The sequence below is a fragment of the Cynoglossus semilaevis genome, chromosome Z (genome assembly GCF_000523025.1).
Source record: "Cynoglossus semilaevis isolate Cse_v1.0 chromosome Z, Cse_v1.0, whole genome shotgun sequence".
In the NCBI taxonomy this organism is placed as follows: domain Eukaryota; kingdom Metazoa; phylum Chordata; class Actinopteri; order Pleuronectiformes; family Cynoglossidae; genus Cynoglossus; species Cynoglossus semilaevis.
This window is the reverse complement of record NC_024328.1, coordinates 9,443,818-9,456,816: the sequence shown is the minus strand read 5'-3', so window position 1 is coordinate 9,456,816 and position 12,999 is coordinate 9,443,818. Positions and strand designations below refer to the sequence as shown.

The window sequence follows — 12,999 nt, the reverse complement described above, 5'->3', positions numbered from 1 at the left end:
CCCTCACTGAGTGATCAACACAGTTCAGAGGCAGGTCAGAGGTCCAGGTCCACTTATATTCAGATGAATTTAGGGAGTGTCCACTGACATTTGTCTGACAATGTGATGAAACACAAGTAAACCTTGTGCAGTAAATTGGCTATGAAGTAGGGATCATTACTGATAATTTTCTCACAAGTTCTGTAAAGTTACAGAGATGTCAACAAACTCACGTTGTAAATAATCATGTGGTTCTCAGTGCGGCTGATCTGGATCTGGTGTGTGACAGCCACTTTGACACTTTGGCTGACGAGCCAGTTCACAGCAAGTCTCTGCTTGTCATTAAATAAAGTAATTATTGGCCTCGTTGGCTGCCACCCTGGTGTGGTGTAGTAGAATGCATGTTTTAAGTTAGAGGAAATACATGAGGAACGTTACTGCAGTTGTATAGAGTATAGAGAGAATTTAAAAAGCCCAAACTCACCCAAGTCGTGACAGCATCTACTGCCAAGCTCAGAAAATATTAGATACAAAGTCAGCAGATTGATCCAAGCTATTTGAAAAATGTTAATCTTCATGATAGAAGAATAAACACAGGAGTAACTGGAATAAAACACAGGCAGCGCATGCTGATGCTTTTAGGGTAAAGTGGTTCTTGGACGCTTATCAACAGTTACGTGTGCAGTATTGCATCACAGGTTTTCTTCAGAATAGAAAAAAAAAACCCACAGAAGCCATAAGAGTTTCATATACGGGCACAATATGAATATTGCATCACCATTGTGATTAAGAGAGCTCATATTTTATTGACAAGAATGACAAGAACATTAATAGTGACAGTGCATGAAGCAGTTTACACTCAATAAATTATCCCCCAAAAGAAAGAAATGAATAAAAATACTTTACACAAATCAATTACAGCATCAGAGAGCAGGATGTTTTGGCACTTCTGTGTAAAAAAAGAAAAAAAGAAAGCTTCCTTTTACAACCTTATGTGCGTCGGTAGCCTTATCACAAAACTATACATATATTTAACATCTATACAATCACTTTAGACACGTCAGATATATTTTTCCAAATGTTTTAAATCCCACATAAATATTATTAATGACAACATGAAGAAAAAAGTAAGCATCACTTTCAATTTGCTCATCAAATATTTTCTTTTTCTTTTTAATAAGTGCTCAGGGAAAAATATATTTCCAGATTTCCTAACACTTTAGGTCCCAGTGTTTGTAGAAAGAAAACGTCATTATGCCGTGGAACAAGTCCAGCACAAAATGAAACACAGCACATACAGATCAAATGCTGATTTACAAAGAGCTTTCAGCACAAAGGCACAATTTGTTTTGCACATGAATAAAAACAATGAAGGGCTAATAAAGGCACATAGAACGTACATGTCTGCATGTACGTTCTCCACAACTGTTCCCTAGTGTGATTACAGAAAAGCCCACATTCAGGAACACAGTAAGCAAGTAACAGTTTTAATATTGGTCCACTTCTTAGACCATGTACAAGAAATAAATGCAACTATTCAGATATAATCAACACATCTGAAGCTGTAGACCAGAACCTTCTGTCTGGCTTCCAATGAGTGGAAATCAATGGGGAAATTGAGCCACTTCTAACTCAAACTTGGAAACAGCCTGTAGGATCAACAATAAAATGGCATCACCAGTTCTTCTCAGACAGTCAATCAAAAACATTGTCCACTCCTTTCCATCTATCGTGCTTTGTTGTGTATTTTCCTCCAAAGAGGATCATAATTCAAAAAACTGTCAGATGATGTATTAACAAAAAAGTTATTAACCACTCATTTTCCCATAGATTTACATTCATACCTCTGTCTACACCCGAGGCCTCACTTTTTATAACCATAAGACTCCAATGACTGTGTGTCAGGCAGCTTGTGTATTTTCAAAGGTAAACAACATTCTCCTCTCCTCCCTCCTCCCCGTTCGGTCCTTCAAGGGAGAGGTAAGCCTGGGGCAGGAGAAGTGGGGTAAGAGAGGGTGAGGTGGAAGTGAAGTTGTCGTAAAATCCGTGGCCTGTGACAAGCTGAGGGTCATACTTCCACGGACTCAGGGAAAGTTTTTCCAAAGGAGGGCTGAAATCGGCTGAAAGAAGGAACGGAGAAAATGATAAATGTCAGGTTATAAATTAAGTCAGTCAAAGCATTTGGCTTCAGAGATAATATATATTTTACTGAATATTTAAGAAATACACAGAAATACACCCCCTGTTTAATAAGCACATGGCTCCCCCCTGAGGCAAGGTTGGTGAGAGGCTTTTGTAACGATCACAATGTTAACATTTCCACATTTTAATTTTTTTATAGTCATCTATTGTATGTGAGCGACCAAGCGTGTACTAAATCAAATGTTACACTGTACACTCCTGTCAAATGTCTTGCCTAGTTATCAGTCTTACTGTCGTTTGTCCTCTGCGGCTGTGCTGTTACTCTGCTGTTGAATGTGTTGACAGAGTCGTTCAGAGGCCAAGGGCAGCTGTGGTTGTTGCCATGTTTTGGGTTCATGTGACCATCTGGAGCCTGTTTGCTGTGAGCCTGACTCAGCAGGGTGTTGAGGCTGTTGTAAAGACTTGCACTGAGGTCAAGGTTAGCAGTGTAGCTGGAGCTGTGCATGGAGCCATCCTGGTTCGTCATTGATGTGGAGAGCTGATTCCGGTGTTGGTTGTTGCTCAGCGGCTGCTGCGGGTGGTTACGCTGCAGCGCTACAAGCAAAGCTGCCTCGTGGTTGTACACAGAGGAACAGCCATCCAGACTGCCTGAGCGGCTGTGGCTGGGCACCTGGAGAGTTTAGACCCAACACCAAAGACGCTCAGAGTGGGCATGAATTATTTGGTAAATTGTATTTTGCGTCAGCCTTCTCTGTCATACCTGGTATCCATCCATTGGTATAGTCACCGGCAAACTGCTCTGTCGGGTGTGTCTCCATGTCTGGAGGAGCCTCTGTTGGGCTTCGATCTTCTCTTTCTCCCTCTCAACACTCCTCTGGCCCTCCTTCAGTCTGTCCAGGTTTTGTTTGTACTCCAGCAACTGGGCCTCCAGCTCCTCACGCTCACAGCGTAGTCGCTCAGCCTCCAGGAGGCACTGTTGTTCCCGATGCTCCAGCACACTCTCCTGCTCACTCTGTAAACAAAGACAAATATAGAGTTATCAAAAAGAAAGGGCAATATTATAGAATTTGTTGCAAAGTTACTGAAACAAAAACATTAAATCATTATTTATATAACCAGTAATTCAGGTGTAAATGCTAATAAAAATAAAAAAGACAAGTAAGACAATCGCCATCATGTGACCCCAACTTAACTGTAAAAGTAGTCAAAGAATACATTAAATCCCTGCATTCAAAACTGTGTGGACAGTACACCCTGCAGGTGAGGAAGGGAAGTTGCATGTTCAATTCAAACTTTAGCTTTACATCTGCCACAGGGGCAACTTGTAGCACTTTGACGAGTTCCGTGTTTGCTTTTTGAATTCATACTATAAATATAGAGGTTCTATGTTAATCCATTATTTAATGAAATACAGATTTTTGACTGTTTTTGTGAGCAGGGTTTTTGTGGCTGAACTTTGAGGTTAGCTTGAAAGCACAAGTTCAGTGTCTTTTCTGTGATGGACATGAGGGTCTGACCTGATGCTTCTCTCTGGCCACACACTCTCTGTCCCAGCGCTGCTGTTCCAGTTTCAGCTTCAGATGAAGTTTCTGCACCTCGTCCACTTCCTCTTTTTTTCTCTCCGAATTTTTTCTCTCTACTTCCTCCTTCTTCTTGTCATTGCTCTTCTGCTTGTCCTGCTCCTAGATTTAGAGCAGACACCGAATTACCATATTTGGCCATAGTGCTGTGGACCTATAGGTAGTAAAATAACTTTGTGAATATGTTGGTACCGGACTGTTTTGAAGGGATGCAAGTGCTCGCAGTGAGGGCTTATGAACTTCATACCAGCTGTCCTGCAGTGTTACTGCAGCCTGTAGATACCAGGAGAACACACACACGCTCAAATTGATAACTGTTACATAGAAGCTGCCTTGTTAAGTTTAGGAATGTAATAGTATATCCTCAAATCTAAATAGACACATCATACAAAATCCCTGTGTATGTCTCTGAGAAAGTTATGTCTGTCCCCTGTTCTTCAGACCAACATTAGTTGTTTAGATGAAGCTACAGCTCAGCTATAGAGAAGATTTAAACAATGCTCCTTATAAAGGTGTCTTTACCAGTGACTTTTGCTTCTGTGCACTATATTTCAGGAACTTGTTGGACAGTGCTTCTATATGTTAAAATCCAATGTCTTGAATCAGACCTTCTTCTAAATGAAAGTGGGGGCTAAGCTAGTAGGGGTAGTTTAATTAATTTTCTGCATCATAATTGTCTCTTGCTTCAATATCATTTTATGATTTATTATTGTATTTACCAGCCTCATGATTGTAATCAAATTGCAAGTCTTTGTTTGAGGATTGAATTCATGTTGCGTGGCACATGCAATGGTATTTTGTGTATGTTGTAAAAAAAAAAAACGGAAGAAGTACAGTCAGATGGTTATTATTTCTGGAAAGCAACAAATGATAAAAATGGTTGTTTTCTTACTTGGAGACTATAGAGAATCTGAGTTAGGATCTGGACACTTTCTGCCACCTATAACAGAGTATTATTAGGTATTACAAGAGGATAATTGAAAGAATATATATGATGGAGAATTGCTGATGAGAAGTACAGAACATGAACCTTCATCAGTGTCCCTTTGGTGTCTCCTCTTCTCAGCTCCTGACCAGAGCCCCACAAAACATTGTCCAATGCTGTCAACTCTGTCTCTGATCCAAGTGAAGTAGAGCTCATACTGACCGTGCTCAGATAATCTGCTGCAGGAACCAAGGAAGCAGGAGGAGGAGATGCACAGAGGCGCGCACATGTTATCAAGTGTCGCTTAAACTGAATCCCATGCAGGATGGTGAGCAGAATTGTAAACATAGTGGACAAACATGCAAACTGACACACAGAGAGTTAGAGGAAATATTTGCAGCTCACGTTCTGAGGGAGACTCCTGGACGTTGCTGCCGTGACTGGTGTCGCTGTTCTTTCTTTCTGTTGAGTTCTGGCTCTGTGCAGAGATCTCTTCACGAGCCTGAAGAATAGAGATCAGGTTCTCCGCTGCAGAGGAAGCCAAGATAACACAAATATATAATGAGCCTGTCATGTGGCAGCAACCTGTTGCATTAGAGGGATGTAGACACAGTCAAGAAAATGCAGAATGAGGTAGACAGGTGACTAAGACAGGTGACATCAGACACCGACATTCACCTTCTCTGAGTGCAGCTGAGAGAAGAGATGACGCCTGTCGAGGGATCTCACTGTCAGTATCTGGATTAACCAGCAGATGGCGATGAGGCACAGCATCTGGGGAGTGCAGGGTTAGCTCTGTCAGCTCTGCATATAAACGTAGCTTCTCCTCCAAGCTGGTGCAGATACTCTGGTCTTGACCCAACAATGTCTCTGCAAAAATATAAGTTCAGGTTTTGTTGAAAATAATATGACTTCTAGCATGGTCAAAACCACACCATTCCTTATAAATATGTTGTTATAATACAGTTAATCATTTCTCACCTTGGAATTTGGTGATCTTCTGCACTCTCGCTTCTGCTGCTCTCCTGACCTCCTCTGACTCCACACCTCGATCCTCCTCCTCCTCCTCCTCAGGACAACTGCAGGGTAGATCAGATTATTACATCACCACTGAGTGGGAATCCAGTGGTGGGTGGTGGAAGGTTTCTTTTCATTTGACAGATATCTTTGCTGTTTTTTTATGTTTTAAATTAATTCAAAGTCATACTTATAAAATAAAGTTTAATTATACTTAGTGATACGGTAAAAAATACTCACACTGTAGCAGACAATGGAAGATAATCTGATTTTTTACATTATTAAAATGAAAATACTGCCCGGCCCAAATCCATTTTAATATTTTGAAATTGGGTTGCCATATTTTTTTTCTTTGAAATTCGGTTGTAAACAAAGAAAATTATTTGTTAGACTGATTATTCAAACGACAAACCTCTCGACTGCTTGTCGAATGTGTTTCATCCATGCATTCCTCTCCTCTTTGGTGTTGGTGTGGACTTCATACATCTCTGGTCCCACTGATGAGGCGGAAATAAGGAACATCCCTCTCTCCTCGTTGGCCACTTCTCGGACAATGAGCTTCTGCAGAGGGATGACGGGAGGCTTTTGGTCCTAAAGTAGTGAATACAGATGATTAAAACAGATGCTTTAAGTGTGTGCATCGTAGATAGAGCTAGATGGCTAGCTTGAGCGTGACACTTGTGCTGTAGCTTACCACTGCAGCAAATATGAAGCGCTGGTCTTTCTCTTGTAGGAAAACCAGTACGTCTGTGAGCAGGAGGGCCAAAGTGTCTGAATATATAAATAAATATAAATAAATATAAATTGAAAACAGTGGCAAATTAAAAATCTTGCCATCAAAGGTCGGGTCCTATGCACCTTTTAGACGCCCTGTGGCCGTCTTCCAGTAGACGAGCCCTTTGTGCTCCATGACCCTCTGCGGGCTGTGCAGGTCCTGTTTCCGGAACACTTTGCCATTCTTCAGCTTAGCAAAACTCTTGTTCTCCAGCCGGGCCAGCACCTCCTGCAGCTCCTGACACTTCACATATTTACTCACACTCAGGTCCACCGTAGAGATGATGTCACGGATCTGACCCAAGGCCTTTGACAGGTCAGCGTGGTCCTGACTTCCCTCTGTTGATGAACAATTATACATTCTTATGGTTGGTTTTTATTAATTACTTTAATTTGTTTGTTTAATAACCTTAGAGATGAGCAAACTACGGCCCGTGGGCCAGATACGGCCTGCTGAGCTTTTTAATTCGACCCACCAAACATCGGTACAAGGTGTGGTAAAGACTGATGTCAACCCTTTAGTTTCATGCAGTACAGGAATCGACTGCAATTTCTGTTGATGCCACTGAATGGCAGTAGACATCAAATGTGCCAAATTATCTTTGAGAGTTTAGGTTTCTTCTTGTACATTTTATTAAAATGATTTCGCCCAGCATTCCAGTCAGCGAACAGAGAACAAAAAGTTATTTTAACATGTTCATTTCTAGTTTCTTTCGTCATTGCAGCTGAGTGTGTGAGTGTCTGCAGCTCACTGCTACAGCAGATGACACACACCTGATGTTCATCTATATTCTCATCTCGTCTGATACCGTGACCTGTTGTTGTTGCTTAACATCTCTGAGTGGTTGATAGTGCCTTGTTGTTGTAACGTGTGGTAAGCGCATGTTCTTGCAGTTTTTGTGGTTCTGCTCTGTGACATTTAGAGCTGACCTACCCTGTGTGTAGTGTAATATCCTCTCCAGCAGTACTGGGTACTTGGTAATGCGCTGAGTGACCAGTAGGATAAATTCCGGCACACCTCGTCGACGGACCAAAGAGTTGTTGCTCTGTTGCTGTGAAATGACGTAACAATAAAAAGCACTCAGGTATTATTAAATTAAAGTACGATCTCCGGAAGAATGTAGAAGTGGCGAGAGTTCTTACTCTGACAAAGTTTTGAAGTTTCTTGTTTTGTTGCTGCAGCTCTTTGAAGACGTTGACAGCTTCTGTGTGGTGACTGCAGAACTCTCCGTAAACCTGCTTCATCTTCTCAGCATTTTCATCGGAGAACTGACAGAGAAGGACGGACAGATGGTCAGAAATGGATGGTATACGTAAAAGTTATTTTGATTTCAGTTTAGATTTTGACTCACACAAACAATGCAATCGATAGAAATCGATCATTAAAATAATTTCCACTTCTACTTTTTGTACAGGACCAAACATTCCAGGTGTATTGCTTCCCTGGTGGTTCTGTTTTAAAAAAAATAGTGTGCACCTGTCTCCACAGTCGAGGAGTAATTGTGTTAAATGATCATGACTTCAATAGTGCAGAAAACCTCTTTTGAACATGAGTTTTCACTAACCTGTTGAAGGAGAGTGTCTCCAATCTGATGGATTAGATAATCTCTGGGGTTGTCAGGTTGGGCTGCATCCTGTCGGCATGCCTGAAGCGCGCCAAAGTGGATCCTGTAGCAGGGGGTCGAGGCAGGGGAAGATCCGGTCTACGGAGTCCATATCCAACTGCAGCTCCTCCAACATGCCTCTCCTGAAGACCTCTGACATGACGGTCAGAGTTTGGATGTGGTGCAACTCCGTCTGCATCAGCTCTGCAGAGAGTGTAGACATAAACGCTGAGACATCTAGAACAGTCTAGAACAGACCAAGGGCATTTCACTGCCCTCCGACCGCCTTGCGTGCCATACTTTTTAAATTAAAAGTCTATGTGTAACCTTGACATTACACCTTGATTGGTGCAGGACGTGCAATTGCAAGGTTGATTGGGCCATGAAGGAGTTTTTTTTTTGTAAATTAAAATATGATCTACAGTGGAACCTCGACATACGAGTGTCTCAACATACGAGCAAGCATCGAGCAATTTTTTTGCTTCAAGATACAAGTAAAGATGTGAGATACGACCACGCTTACAGACACCGACACTAGGTGGCCTAGCACTCATAGCGGCCCACGACTTCTGTAAGCATCACTTCCGTACGTAGCGTTATCTCGCGTGAGTGATCTAGCACGCATGTGTGATCGCAGTACAATATGTACCCTCCTAAAGTTAAAAAAAACACAAGTTAATTCTAAGATTATGTAAATTACGTAGTGTACGTCTAAGGTACGCTATGGAATCAAGTGTCTACGGACGGGCCAACTCTCTTCCCTCCCTCCTCCTCCTCCTCCTCCTCTTTGTCCTCCTCTTCCTCCTCCATTAGCCTCTACTGTATCGTCTGTCTCGAAGGTAAGAACTCATAATTAAAACCACATTTTATTTTATATCACAGGGATCTTTATATACCATAATTTTTGTGTTTGTGTATGTCTCTACAGAAATTAAAAACATGTTTTTTTCCATTGTTATTAGCACTAATAAGCGATGGGAACTGATTAATTTTTTGTCTGTTATTTCTTATTAATATGCTTGTATCTCGAGGTTGTCCTCTATACGAAATAGCCATTTGAAATAACTAAATTGAGTTAATAAAAAAATTATAATTTCAGATGCATCTCATGGAAAATTAAATAAAACAAGAAAATGACAAAAATTAAGTAAAACTACTCAAAACTGCATCATTTTGAAATTGATTATTGAAACAAACTTGTTCTTCTTGACATTGTTAATATTACTGATGGATTAGAGTAAAACAATGGACACAGCCATGTGATTACAGCATCCTGTGGCTACTGCAGACTAAATGTATATATTCAATTGTCCATATTTCCTAATACAGGAAAAACACAAAACATAAAACCTTTTTGCTGCAGCTTTTTTTTTTACCACCGAATGGTTAAATCCAATTTTTATGTACAATCCATGAACCTACCATAGATGACATCTTGTCGTTTCACTGTGTGTCTGTCGTACTGTTTACAGAACTCTGGACTGACCGCCACACTCCATGACTCTGCATCCAGCCCCATCAGTTCAGCTGACAGGTCACTCAGCAGAGGAGTCTCAACAGAATCTGTGAGCACAACGAAAACAAACAACTGTCACCACTTGTCACTGTAGCTGCTTCCACTACGGCCACGTGTTTTATCAGAGACTTTTAAATCCTCCAGGTTGGTGTCCCTCACCTTGAGGAGTGACCGGTGGCTCAGCACTGGGGGGAGTTGTGGTGACCGGCGTTCCCTCATCACTCAGTGAGCCGTCGGTACACGCAGGTGCAGAGCACTCTCCGAGCTCCAGACCTACCGAGTCACTCAGACGTCTGTGGTGTGAAACGGTGCTATTTTTTAAAGTGAAATTATTTGGTGAAATGTTCTCCTCAAAATGTTAACGCTTCACTGTGTTACCTGCTGTCGATAGAGATGGTGAGGCTTTTTGTGAAGGGAGCGACTGTGTCTCTCTTCTCTCTGGCCATGGTGGGCAGTGAAGCGGAGGAGGAGGCGCAGAAGGATGACGAGGAGGACAGAAAAATGGAGGCTGCAGAGTTCTCTTTGACGGAGTCTATAAGAGAAGATGAGAAGTGACTGGACACACATCAGCTGTACAGGTGAGTCAAAAAGTTCTAAGACAGAAGTTCAAAAGGTGTCAATCCTGGGTAAAATTTTGAAGACTGTGCAGATGCATACCCAATCACATGAATCAGAGCATGGCCATTACACATATAATGGCATTTATTTATGTATTTACTTTCATTTACTAGTACTGGTCCCGGCCCAGTGGTTGAGAACTAGCTTTTTTTAAATTTAAATTAAATAATTAATTCAGTCATTTTTTTAGTGAAAAAAAGCCTATTTGAATAACCACACTGTAAAAGATAATTAGTGATCCTTCGTAGTTTAACAAGCAAAGCAGTTTAAAGTTGAAACTGTTATCAGGCCAATTCTGAACAGTGTATTTCCTCAAACACACACACTCATTAAATGTGAAGATGGTCAAACTAAAATGACACCATCACATACAGACAGACGGAAACTCTCCCGCCTCCTCAGTCATGCATAATCACACACGTAAACACAATCCAGGCCAGATCCCCCGCTGAGAGACATTAAAATTTAACTTATTCTTCAGCCGTGAAATAACAACATAGAGGAGGGGTGGGTGGAGGTGAGGGATGGGGGAGGGAGTGGGAGGTTGGGAGAAATAGTTAAATGCACGGCATGAGAAAGCAAGGGAGGACAGGTGATGACCGCATGATTCAAAGAGCAGGAAGGACGCGGCAGAGGTGAGGGGCGGGGGGTGGGGGGAAGTGTTTCTCAATTTCTCACTCACTCTGTGGGAGGGACAGGGTCTTGCTTTTTACCAGCACCGCATTCCTCTCCTGCGGCTTCTGTGGAACGAGAGAATCACATCAGTGTCAACAGATCAGTTTCGAATATCATACTTGTTGAGGTGGTGTTTTACTGAAGTCAATTTATGTCCAGCGTCAACCATTAAATAGACCCCTTTCAACCTAACCCCCGACCGCCCCACAAGCACAATTCCCTAACTGTGTTGTTCAGAACATTCCACGAGTTCCTTTGTCTGTATGAACTACGTCTGCCTTCACTTCAGAGACTGATTCATATATATTGTTTTTGGAACTCAGCCTTTACTCTGCACGGCAGTGTAGTATCACAGGAAACAGAAGAAAGAGACAGAAAATACAACTAAAACCAGGATTTGACCTTGAGCTGTACGTTTCTGCTGCACAGTGCTGGGGGGGTGGGGGGGGGAGGAGGTCTAATTGGGTTGAATGTGACCTGACAGTCGATCAACAAGTGTTGCAGAAAAAATAAAAAAAAACCCTCTATAGCATCAAATCTGTGGGAGGGCAGGATATGGCATTAGGCAAGTAGAGAAGACCAAAAGAAATTTGGGCCTTTCAAGAAATATATTCAATTTTTTTTATTTAATTTGAATAATTTAATTTATTTAATTTATATTTTTTATAATAATAATAATACATTTTATTTCATAGGTGCCTTTCTGTCACCCAAGGACACCTTACAGTGAATACAAAGATAATACAGCATTAAATTTTTAAAATTTATTTTCTATTTTTATAAAAAAATATATAAATATTTTTTTTTTTTATTGTTTATCATACATTTTTTAAATACATATTTTTTTATAAAAACATTATTTTATTTAAATCAGTGAGGGAAGTCCAGTTTCCTCTGAAATATCATGAAATATTAAGGTCAGAATCAAGAATTTGGATTCAAGCAACAGGTGGTTTCAGTTGAACTGAATGCGGGCTGGATGTTTGGATATTAGGAAGAGCCTTTTTCTCTGCATTACCACAGAGAAACACAGAGATAAAACAGCCATATGACTCACTGGGATTTAATAGGTCAAATGACAATAAGGCTGAATGCCAGTCTTTTATTTTCAGCAGGGCTGTCCAGCTCAGTTTTACCGTGGATCGTATCGAGTGTTGCAGGAGCTTCGACTTCATGAGAGACATCCAAAGCAAGTAAGTCTACGGCTGAATGACATATTTGTCCAATGAATGGCGAGATACTGTAGACTGATTAATATGGATAAGGACAATGGTCCAAGTTTTACAAGCCACTATGAAGATGCACAGTAATTTTTTAAGTTGCAATTTTGCACATTTTATAACATTTTCACTCATTTATATTCATTTAATCCTTTATTCCATTAATCTGTCATGAACAAAAAAAAATTGTTTAGATTAAATAAGGTTAAATTACCTTTACACAGGCAGCAACGGCTTCTCTGCAGCTTTTATGCACGTGCAGAAAACAGTCTGCAGACAAAGACACACGTGCATTAATTTCATCATCATCATCATGACGCTTCACAATAAATAAATGTGTCCACATGTGGTTTTTATAGTGGATGACATCCTGCTACTTGTGTTGGATGCAGAATTTGCGAGAGGAAGGAAACCTGACGTCTCCCGCTAAACAGAACCACGTGCAGTGAGATTTACACAAACCCCAAACAGTGCAGCCACAGGGAGACGTAAAACGACAACAGAACTGACGATGTAATGCTTACTGGAGCACTGCAGCAGCTCCTTCCCAGAAACAGACTTATCGCAGGCTACACAGAGCGTAGCGCCAGATGGAGACACGGGAGTGAACTGGTGTCCACTAAATGTTCCCGATTTCTCCTTTCCCTCCTTGACCTCTTTGAACTTCACCTGAAAACAAGAGGCGTGAATTTCACAACTCAAGTCAAGCTGTTGATCGCACATCATGTCATTTAAAGCAGTGTTTCCCAAACTTTTTTTCTGGGGACCCATATTTTAAAAGTCACAAACCTTCATGAGCCACGTCAATAGACATTATTGGTAAACTCCTGGGAAACAACCCAAAAAAAAAAACAACAACTCTTGTGACCCACCTGAGGGTCGCGACCCAGCCTTTAGGAAACTTATATATGATTTAATACACTGTGAGCAGTAGGTACTGTGATACACG

General features: G+C 41.1%; 1 protein-coding gene across 1 annotated transcript in view; it reads right to left on the bottom strand.

Annotated features, from left to right (window-relative positions):
• Positions 1-722: 722 nt before the first annotated feature.
• LOC103397749 (rho guanine nucleotide exchange factor 28-like) overlaps positions 723-12,999 on the bottom strand; it is a 49,309-nt gene continuing 37,032 nt past the window's right edge. Inside the window, 23 exon segments of the mRNA XM_025053178.1 lie at positions 723-2,099; positions 2,413-2,791; positions 2,882-3,133; positions 3,639-3,803; positions 3,894-3,974; positions 4,594-4,641; positions 4,732-4,865; positions 5,032-5,154; positions 5,305-5,496; positions 5,608-5,705; positions 6,056-6,234; positions 6,338-6,414; positions 6,502-6,756; positions 7,352-7,469; positions 7,561-7,686; positions 7,983-8,088; positions 8,090-8,225; positions 9,444-9,584; positions 9,697-9,830; positions 9,916-10,069; positions 10,838-10,895; positions 12,265-12,320; positions 12,575-12,719. Coding sequence (XP_024908946.1) covers positions 1,900-2,099; positions 2,413-2,791; positions 2,882-3,133; positions 3,639-3,803; positions 3,894-3,974; positions 4,594-4,641; positions 4,732-4,865; positions 5,032-5,154; positions 5,305-5,496; positions 5,608-5,705; positions 6,056-6,234; positions 6,338-6,414; positions 6,502-6,756; positions 7,352-7,469; positions 7,561-7,686; positions 7,983-8,088; positions 8,090-8,225; positions 9,444-9,584; positions 9,697-9,830; positions 9,916-10,069; positions 10,838-10,895; positions 12,265-12,320; positions 12,575-12,719 — 3,357 coding nt within the window. The 3' untranslated portion in view covers positions 723-1,899.